This window comes from Gossypium hirsutum, chromosome D05 (assembly GCF_007990345.1).
Source record: "Gossypium hirsutum isolate 1008001.06 chromosome D05, Gossypium_hirsutum_v2.1, whole genome shotgun sequence".
Taxonomy (NCBI): domain Eukaryota; kingdom Viridiplantae; phylum Streptophyta; class Magnoliopsida; order Malvales; family Malvaceae; genus Gossypium; species Gossypium hirsutum.
In genome coordinates this window covers 59,698,252-59,708,558 of record NC_053441.1, presented here as the reverse complement: position 1 = coordinate 59,708,558, position 10,307 = coordinate 59,698,252, and the positions used below count along the sequence as shown (strand labels likewise).

At 32.8% G+C, this 10,307-nt stretch overlaps 1 protein-coding gene across 2 annotated transcripts; it reads right to left on the bottom strand.

Annotated features, from left to right (window-relative positions):
* On the bottom strand, positions 1-4,313 carry LOC107902237 (disease resistance protein At4g27190). 2 transcript variants are annotated; one of them, XM_041092343.1, is made up of 4 exons: positions 4,054-4,313; positions 688-3,647; positions 382-595; positions 1-282 (listed from the first exon to the last, which is right to left on the bottom strand). In XM_041092343.1, exons 2-3 carry the CDS (start codon positions 3,174-3,176, stop codon positions 550-552), a joined length of 2,535 nt encoding a protein of 844 aa, XP_040948277.1. In that variant the 5' UTR covers positions 3,177-3,647; positions 4,054-4,313; the 3' UTR covers positions 1-282; positions 382-549. The 2 variants fall into 2 exon arrangements, with proteins under 2 accessions (XP_040948277.1, XP_040948278.1); XM_041092344.1 differs by having other exon boundaries at positions 382-586.
* Positions 4,314-10,307: the final 5,994 nt, after the last annotated feature.

Genomic DNA, 10,307 nt, shown 5'->3' with positions numbered 1-10,307 from the left:
TAAAAAAATGCATAAATGATTGATAGAAGAATAATAAGTTTAATAATTTTACAGACAAATAATTTTAAAAGCAACATCTCTGTTTAAGAACATATAAAGATTTTTTAAATAATAGAACATAATAATATTTGATTCAATGGAAAAGGAGTCAATTATTATGGTGGCTGCTCAATTCCTCATCCATCATTCCTTTTATTCCCACATTTTTTATCCTCTCTTTTGCACCATCCTCCGCCCTGCTACTCTCTTCTACTTCTTTCGCACCAATGGAGGCCACATCATCTTCAAACAAAAATAAAATATAACATGAAATGGTATTAAAATGGAGGAATTAGATTTATAAAATAAATAAAATAAACTAAACTATAATGGTTCATATACCTTCAAAGCTTCCAAAGGGGTTGTAGAACATTTTTAAAGTTCGGATGGTCATCTCACTCCAACCATTCCCACCATTCTGTCTCTGACCCGATGGTAAGAGAAGGTGGAGCATATGCAAATGGCTGCCCATTGCCAACAAGGGGAACAAATGGAGGAATTCTCTTCAGTTTATAACAGTCTCCAGCATCTTGGATAAGTTGGATAACTTGGATAACTTGGAGAAGTTGGATTAATGAAATGGTATTAAAATGGAGAAATTAGATTTATAAAATAAATCGAATAAACTAAACTATAAATGGTTGATACCTTAAAAGCTTCCAAAGGGGTTGAAGAACATTTTTAAAGTTTGGATGATCATCCCACTCCAACGATTCCCACCATTCTGTGTCTGACGTGATTGTAAGAGAAGGTGGAGCATATACAAATGGCTGCCCATTGCCAACAACGGGAACAAATGGAGGAATTCTCTTCAGTTTATCACAATCTCCAAAAACTTTGATAACTTGGAGAGAATCACAAACCATCACTCCACTTTTGCTGCATATGCTCTTCAAATTTGGTAACTTATTTAGTCTCAATACTCTCAATTTGGAAAGATGGAATTTGATTAATGCATCACTCCCTCTTTCTTCAACTTTTGATGTTGCTGCTCCCAATATTTCTACTAGCTGACTACAAGCACCCACATGTATTTCTTCCAGGCTTTGGAGGTTTGGAAGCAACCAATGTGGAAGCAACGTCTTCATACCTGAGCATTTGTATATCCTAATTTCCTTAAGATGGGAAAAGGTGGCAGACGGAGCCGATGTTGATGTTGTTGCTGAACCAATTCCTGCATCTTTCATAATAAGGGCACTCAACTTTAGCAGATCTCCAAGATCTAACACCTCGAGGCTTTGAAATGGATGAGTGGAAGAAGAGGCAAAAGAGGACAGGGAAACAACACACTCTATCCCTTCACAAACCCAAACCCTCAAGCCAATCACTTTTTTGAAGGAAGAATTATCATCGACTAAGTTTCTCAAATAGTTGCAACTTGAAATATTCAACTGTTGAATTTCAATTGGGTGCATAATTGACTCACCTTCCCAATTCTGGACTCCTCCAATTGTTACTGTTTTATCTCTTGTAGCAAGCATAAAAGATGAGCCCACCTGTAAATGGTACTTGATGAGATTTTTCTTACTTTGTTTCATTGAGGAGATGAACTTATTGAATTCATTGATATCTTCGAAACGTCCGGTAAAGCACTCCAACTTCATCAATGGTTCCAACTCCTCTGCTTTTAGACTTGTTTTTTCATTGTTCTCATAAAAACCCAAGTGCTGAAGGTGAACGAGTTTTGGTAAAAGTCCAGCGGGTATCTCTTTCAGAGTGTGCACTCTAAGATCAAGATATCTTAGCTTTATCAGCATATCCATTCCTTCAGGGACTTCCTCAATTTTAGTCCAACTTAGATCCAACTTCTTCAATTCTTGAAGCATCGAAAGACATGGTAGATCTCTTAATTCTTCACAATCACAAAGCAACAATATTGTGAGGTTCTTTAGTTCAGAGATGGAATTTGGTAAACTCTCGATCTCTGTATAGGACAAATTTAGGACACAAAGACAGGGCATGTTTATGAAGAAAGAATATGGAATCTTCTTTATAGGGTTATGCTGCAATAACAAGGTTGTGAGCAGTTGACATTTTGTGGGCAGCACATCTATGGAAATTTCTGATATGGAGTTATACATAAGTGACACTTTCTCAATATCCGGACTCCATTGCCCCTTTTCTGGTAACTCTTCTAATTGCAAACCTGCTTGTATCATATATCGAGGATTCATTCTTGTGATCGACAATGCCATGTCTCTCACTGCATCATGCATCTTTATACCATTTAAACCAAATTGAGTGGTATTATTTTCCAACAAGCAGTTATCTTCCAACCTTTTCAAAATAGTAAGGCCTTTATCTTCCATTTCTTGTCTTGTGTCCATCTCGTCTATGAATATCTCAGCAATCCAACACTCGATTAGTTCAACCTTACGAATTTCATAATCTTCAGGATATAATGCACAATACAAGAAGCAATCTTTTACTTTCTCATCTTTCAAGTGATCGAAACTGAATTTCAAGCGCTCGATTACCTCAGCTTCCACTCCTTCCACTTTCCCTATTCTCTCTTTCAAATCTTTGAGTGCATTTTTCCAAATACGAGGGTTATATTCTCCTTTCATGGTACCAGCTACCACGACAATTGTAAGAGGTAGACCCGCACATTCCTTGACAACAAGCTTCAGAGTTGGCATTATAGTTGGACATTGAACTATGTTAGGTCCAACTTTACTCAAGAATAGTATCAATGCCTCTTCTTCTGAAAGGGGCCTCACTTTTATCACCTTACAACCCGTATACTTACAGACATGCTCCGAACGAGTTGTCAACACCAACTTGCAGCCATTGCCGCCACTTGCCTTGGGGATCCCAACTTCCTCTAGAGAGACTTTATCCCACACATCATCTAGGATTAGAACATGCTTTCCTGCGTTCTTCAGCATTTCTGACAAGATTGCTGCTCGTCTGACCTTGTCCTCTTCTTTGTCTAAATATTCCTTCGCCTTCAACGCACTTGCAATATTATCTTGTACCTTCATTACATTGAACTCCTTTGATATGGTAACCCAGATTACCCTTTCGAATCTTTGTTCTTTCAAAAGATCATTGTGGATGTGCTTCATGATAGTGGTTTTACCCACACCGCCCATCCCCAAACTCCAATCTTGCTCACCTCCTCCTGCATCAAACATGCCCAAATCTCATTTCTGACAGCTTCCTCTCCGACTAGTTCTGATGTTGGCAGCGGCAACCCACCACTTGGACCATCCATGGCAAGACCTTCAGAGGCTTTAGGAGCTTTATCAAGAAATTCCTTCATTTCTCGAGTCTTTACATCAACCAGCTTCCCGTTGCAAGCACGACAGAGATATCTCCCGTTACTGACTTTGTTTTCAACAAGTAGTGCTTCCCGAATCATCTCTTTCACATCTTTCAACCAATTTTCAACTCCCTTCTTTGGTATCTTCCCCAGAGGCCGAAGAAGCTCTGCTTTCAATTGCAGCTCTATATCTTCCATTTTGCAATTCAACTCATCTCTGATCCTCTTGAAGTTTCTCACATAGTCGTTCAGCTTTCTGTGATATTGCAAATATTTACAAACAGGAGTGCCGAGACAAATTGCAATGCCAACAACAGGCTCTACGTACTCCATTGCTATGTCCCTGCAATGCAATCATAGATAACAGTAGCAGAGAATGAATTGGATATTTTATGAAGTATTGATATGTCAGTGTAAGCATGAAAAGGAAAACATGATTGCAAGTTTCAAGCAATGGCGTTTATTAGATGGAGCTATGGATGGGTGGCAGACAGAAACATGATGAAATTCTGGTCACCAGAATTAAGCTCTTAATGTATATAAAATGCTAGATTCAAGTGTGCAACAGTTCATTACAGAATATTAAGAGTTAAAATGTTAAGTATGAGATTTCAACATTATAGTGCTTCCGGGTAGCTCTTTCTGTATTAATTTCAATGTAGAGTAGCTTATGTCTGCTGATAAACTTGTCTTAAAATCTAAAACTGTTGATAATCAGTGGAGGAAATCATAGCTTCAGATCTTATTACCTGACTTAGTGGCTGAAAAGTGTTGAGAGAATAGAACTGAAAATGAAGCAGTGAAGTTGACTGTCTTACAAAGCTAGCTGCTAAGAGTAGCAGATAACCAGAAACAATCATTGCAAAGTCATGAATTAAGCAAAGAAAAGCATGTTACGGATTAAGCAAATGAAAGAAAATTTCCTTGACTGGTTGCTTGAAATTTTGTGATAGACCTTGGAAATCAAAAGAAATTAAAAACAGTGAAGAAGAAAGAATGTTGTGGGTACAATAGCCAAAACGAAGAAGAAAGTTAAGATAAAAAAAGGCAAAATTCCGAGGTAGGTTCCACAAAGGCAGAATTACTAGGAAGAATTCCTATCTTTTAGCTTTTTTGTGTTTCGTCTTTTTACACGAAGTGTAGTTGGATAATTTATAGTGGGAATGTCCTACAGTCATTAATTGGGTTTGGACTGTCTAGCCAGACCTAGCATGGCGAGGTTTAAATATTTTGAGCTGTAACTTTCACACATTGAATTCTAGTCATCACATCCATGAAACTCCTTTTCTACTTTTCAATCTCTCCCCATGGGTCTTCTGATAATTCAAAATAATCTCAAGTTTTTTTTTTTTTTAATTTTAATTCTTCCATAATAGTTTTGGCTCCTATTAAACTTGAAATTTCGTCCTGTCAACCCCTAATGCGAGCAAAGTTATCCCATTTTTTTCATCCACGAAGACAATTTTTGTTGGGTCAAAATGAGAGAAGAATCACTAAGCAAATAAATCAAGTGATACTACTCATTGAATCAATAAACCCATTGAATCAGCAAATTAAAAATCAAATGATTCTAATTGAATCAACAAAACCCATTGAATCAATTAAAATGAAAAAAAAAAGATAGATGGAGGAGGAAAACAATATAGAAAATCCAGCAAAAAAGATACACAACTCACATACATCGTCCATGCATGCATGCAATTGCAGCCCAGCAATTAAAGAGCAATATAATAAATACATAATATTCCATTAAAATACACTATCTCCTAGAAAGCAAAGCCCTTCCTTTCTGATTTCAGTTTTTCAGAAAAAAAAAATTCACCTTTTTTTTTTCTTTGTCTTTTTTTCTCCACCTTTCTTCTTCTCCAATGCAAAAACCCTAAAAACCTTGATCTTCATACAACCCATTTCCTATGCCAACCCGACACGATCTGGGTTCTATCCCATTTCGCCTTCCTCTTCTACCCGTAGTAGATAAACCCAAGGAGGAAGAAGAGTGATAATTTTTTTTTTAAAATTGGAAGACTGAAAATAAGAAAAGATTTTTTTAGAAGAGTAAAAAATATTTATTTCTTATTTAATTATAAATTATTTATTTAATATATTCTTTTAAAAAATTTCAATTTAATTTTTTATATTATTAGAATCTTAAAAATTTAAGTTTAATTTAAAGTTTTTTTAAATTGCTGAAATTAGATAGGAATTTTTCTTTTGGCTTTTTTTTTTCAACGCAATTAGATAAGAGTTGAACTTTAAGTTGACTTGGGATAAATTCCAAACTATTAACCTTAAATCTTAAAATCCATTAATTATTTTCTTCCATTAATTTGTAAATTCAATATATTTAATTATAAAAATTTGTTGTAATTAATCAAAAGTTAAATCTTTTGGTCATTGGTCAATAATTATGTCACTTAATTTTTGAAAAAGAATTACTTTTTTGAATAATTATAATATTAGATGAATAATTATATGTCTTTTTAAAGATGTTATTATTAAAAAAATAACTATTGAAAGATGTCTCTATGAAAGACATAAAAATTCCTGTAAATAGTCATAGGCTTCATTGTATTCTCAAGGTTAATTTGCTTGAAATTCTTTTGAACACCGAATATAGGTGAGAGCGGATATAACTTTAAAAATATGGTTTGATATATATATCGGCTTCATTTTCTATGCGAGTTTCATTCGTATGTTCAAAATTTTCCTCACCGGAGTTTGCTCTAATATATATATTTTTAATAGCAAATGATCTAAGAAGACATGTATATATATATATACATGATAGATTCTAAAAGTAACATGTTTTCATCTCAATCTTAATGCATTTTTGGGTGATTATTCAATGCTAATGGTGAATTTTATGCTTCCAATCCGTTAATTTTATGTTTCTATACTTAGGAGAGCTTTTGAGAATAAAAAGAGCAAAAATTAGAAAATTAGAACAAGCTTCAGGAGCCACACGGACTAGGTCATTCCACACGATCGAGTGAGCCATACGAGTTGCCACACAACAATGTGTCAAACCATGTGGAAAGAACAAATTGCACTCTAGACACGCAGAAAATCGTAATTTTTAAGTTTTTCATGTATTCTAAGACATGTATGAAAAATATAAGAAGAGGGAAGTGAGTTGTCGTATAATATTGAAGAAAAAAAATTCAAAAAATTCCATTGAAGCCAACTTTGAAGCATATTTCCATCAAAATTGAAGTTCTCCTTGTGATTTCTTTAAAGTTTATTATGATTTTCTTTATTCCTTATGGTTATACTATCTTTGAGATGTTTTTATTTACTATATGAACTAATTTTTTCCAAATACCTAAGGAGATAAACCTTAGGATGAATTCTATTATTTTTTTGTTTTTATGCAACAAATACTTAAATCTTGTTCTAAATTATGTGTGCTTAATTCATGGTTTAATATTTCTAGACTATTGATCCATGTTTTATGTACTTAAATCAGAGGAGGAATAGACATTGTTTAAGAGTAGATGTAGTATAATTGAGTGGAATTGCATGCAATCTTAGATAAGATGACATAAATCTATTGGATTAGAGTCAAATCTAATAGAAGGATCTATAGATCGGGTTAATGCAATAATAGGGATTTTAATTAGAAAGAAATTTCAATTAATCAATCTAGAATCAGTAGCTCTTAGTCTTAAAGAGAGATATTAGCATAATTTAGGGATTTCTCCGTATTAAGATACAAAGTGAAGAAATTGTGTGATTTAGATTGATCATGACAGATGAAGTTTAGGTGGATTCTTTCCTAGGTATTGTCTCACTTATTGGTTGTTAATAGTTTATTGTTATGATATACTCTTTGTTGTGTTCTTTAGTTAATTTTAGCTTTAATCAATCACTCCAATTTGTCAGTTAAATAATAGAAAAACGATAATTACTAGTACTTTTAGTCTTCGTGGGAATGATATCTTTGTTCACCGTAACTATATCTTTAATTAATAAATGCACTTACCGTAATTAAAATTTTAGTTGGTCTATGACGGCAATCGCAACACATAACTTTAAAAGATTAATTGATGAAGTTGAAAGACTAAAACTATTACTATAAGTGTTCTAAAGCAGTATCAATGAATAATAACTCAGTCTTAACGTCAAGTAAAAAACTTGTTATTTTATGCAAATTTAATTGTTCTAAAACTATTGCTTAGGGTGCAAATAAATATTTGAATATGACAACTCAAGTTTAGGGTTGTGCTGGTTATGATGATTAAGGCTACCAATGAGGTGTTGGAGAGGAGAGGTGGGATTTTAGCATTGAAACATATAGTGAGGGTAATAGTTCATCCTCTTCTGCTTTAATTTTTTACTTCACATCAGTTAATTTGAAATGTAGGAGATTTTGCCGTGTGCTAGGGGTACAGAGTGATAAAGAAATTATGAGAGAAATACAGGCAATCAACTATCACTTACTTGCCATGCCTTGATGAACCAGCACTCTTTGAGTTCAATTTTTTTAAAGCTTTTCCATGCCCCAATATGTGTTAATGATGTATAATTTGTTATGGATGATACATTAGCTTTTAGAAAATTTTTAAGGTTTTAAAAATATATAACTTATTTTTTAAAATTTATAATTATTAAAAATATATTTATTATTATTTTTTAAAACTTTAAAATATTAATTAAATGCTTATATGTCACGACAACAATCATGTATAACATCTTTGTTTCCTTATAAGAACACCTTTTAAATATAAAGATTTTTTATATATTTCAATAGGATCATCGATTTTGGAAGCCTAGTTGTTAAAGTTGAAGATAACCCATCAAACCCTACAATGACATTAACTTCTAAAAGAAAAAAATAATTATTTTTTAAAACTCTAATTCTAACATCCCAAACATGTCCTAGATGTTACAGTCAGATTGTGAAGATTACATTGCGTGTGAAAACAATATTACTTCATTTTGGCAAAAACTATTTAACTCAAAAGAAAACAAGTTTGATTAACCCGTTGAAGATGTACCATTTTTGAAAACCCGTGAGTACATTGAAGAAATCCATATTTGTTAATTTTACCAAAATGTATTTAATTTACTTACTCTGTTTGTGAGATAAAACATCTTAGCAAATTTCAATAAAACTTGCAGTGGACAACATTATAGCAAATTGACCTTAAAACTTGCAGCAGAATGCATTATAGCAAATTTACCTTATAACTATGGTTTATTTTTAGTTGTCTTGATTTAAGTATCAGTAAAAGTTAAAACTTTTGAAGAATAAATGTCAAAATAATTTTTAGCGTCCCAAATATATTTAAAATATCCAACGCTCAAAAGGTCCATATAAACAAAAGAGAGTCCAATGTATACTTAAACCGAAAGAGTGAAATACGAGCTCTAGATTCATCTTCCAATCCTAGGTCTAAAGATCACCTGAAACAAAATAAACAAACGTGTGAGCTTAACATCCAGTATGTGATTTGACCCACACATTGTAGTATATATATAAATCAGAATGTATCATAGCATATCGAAGCATATCTTATATCATATCAGTTTTCATATCATGTTATAGCATGTTTCATATCTTATCTTATTATACCATATCCCATATCATATCATATCATATCATATCATATCATATCATATCATATCATATCATACCCCCAGTTGCTATATACCATCTCCGTCCAAGCAATATCACCAATTAGGACTACAAGAGTCCATCTATCCAATCACACCAATATGTGGCGGTATGTCACTCATAAATATGCAACTGAGCTGTTAGATAGAAATTTTATAGTCTAGCCGCCATAATTGCGATAAAAACTATCATATAACACTTGCTCCATCATATCATAACCCATCCCAAAACATAAGCATAATCATAATTATAATATCATAAATACATATATCATAAGTCGTATGACATGCATACACATATTTTTATAAGGAACATAACATAGCATATGATTTATATACAACCTACTTAACATACCTCCTAAGCTTAGCCATGTATATATACATACTAAAACTTACATTTTTTTGGGCTTATATGATGGCTATGGACCCAATATTTGAGTCCTTTAATCGGCCCCTAATTGGGGCTTAAAATTGGCCAAAATACCCACATAATCGTGTGGCCCTTATTTTTCTCGAGTTTCGATTGAGTTATCAGGTTAATTTCATACACCTATTGCTGATTTGATCAACCGCTCAATTGGAACTCACGAATCCTATAAACGTTCATCAAACCACACGGATTAACTAACAATACTTATCCAAAATAACATCGTTGAATCAAAATTTCAGCCCTTAAAATAGAATTCGAATTCTTAGTTCTCCAAAACAACATTGAAAATTGTGACTACTTTGCTGGTGGGTTAGGATTCTCACACCTTTTGCCTAATCGAGAACCACAAAAATACTAATCATGATAACGAATAGAAACTACCAACACAAACTTAGCTTGTTCAAGAAACGAAATAAAACTAAACTATTAATGGGAAGAGAACAAAAGTAACCAAATGAAACTTACACTGCAAACAGAATACGATCCAAGTGATAGAACTCATAAAATAAACGGTATTATTCAGGAACAATCAAAGAGGAGAAAGAAGGAAGAGAAAAGAAGATAAAACGGTAGAATAGGAAAACAAAAGAAAGTAACGTACAAAGTGGGGTGAGAGTGTGAACGGTTGAAACAATGAGTGAAAATAGAGATTTAGTAAAATTAAATTAAAATAAATAAATAAAAATTTTTATGTTAATCTAAATTCCACTTACCAGATTTTATAAATTTTAATTAGTGATAAGCTAAAATCTTACCAGTGAATCCTTAGATTCATCATTGAAAATAAGAGAAGCCCTAAGGCTCAAGTTGAACATAATACCATAATAAATAGGGAAAATTTAACAAAATAAATTTGAACCCAAGACCTAAAGCAAACATTCAAGGCACTTAACCACCATACCAAATCAAATTACTTGACATGTTTAACAACTAGAATTTATAAAATTTGGGCATTAT

What these genes read in the sequence shown, in the direction of transcription:
- LOC107902237 (XM_041092343.1), bottom strand. Translation starts at nt 3,176, where the DNA reads ATGTTTGATGCAGGAGGAGGTGAGCAAGATTGGAGTTTGGGGATGGGC. An exon ending in CCCCTTTGGAAGCTTTTAAG is followed by an intron (nt 596 to 687) that starts GTATCAACCATT and finishes AACTTCTCCAAG; the next exon opens with TTATCCAAGTTATCCAACTT.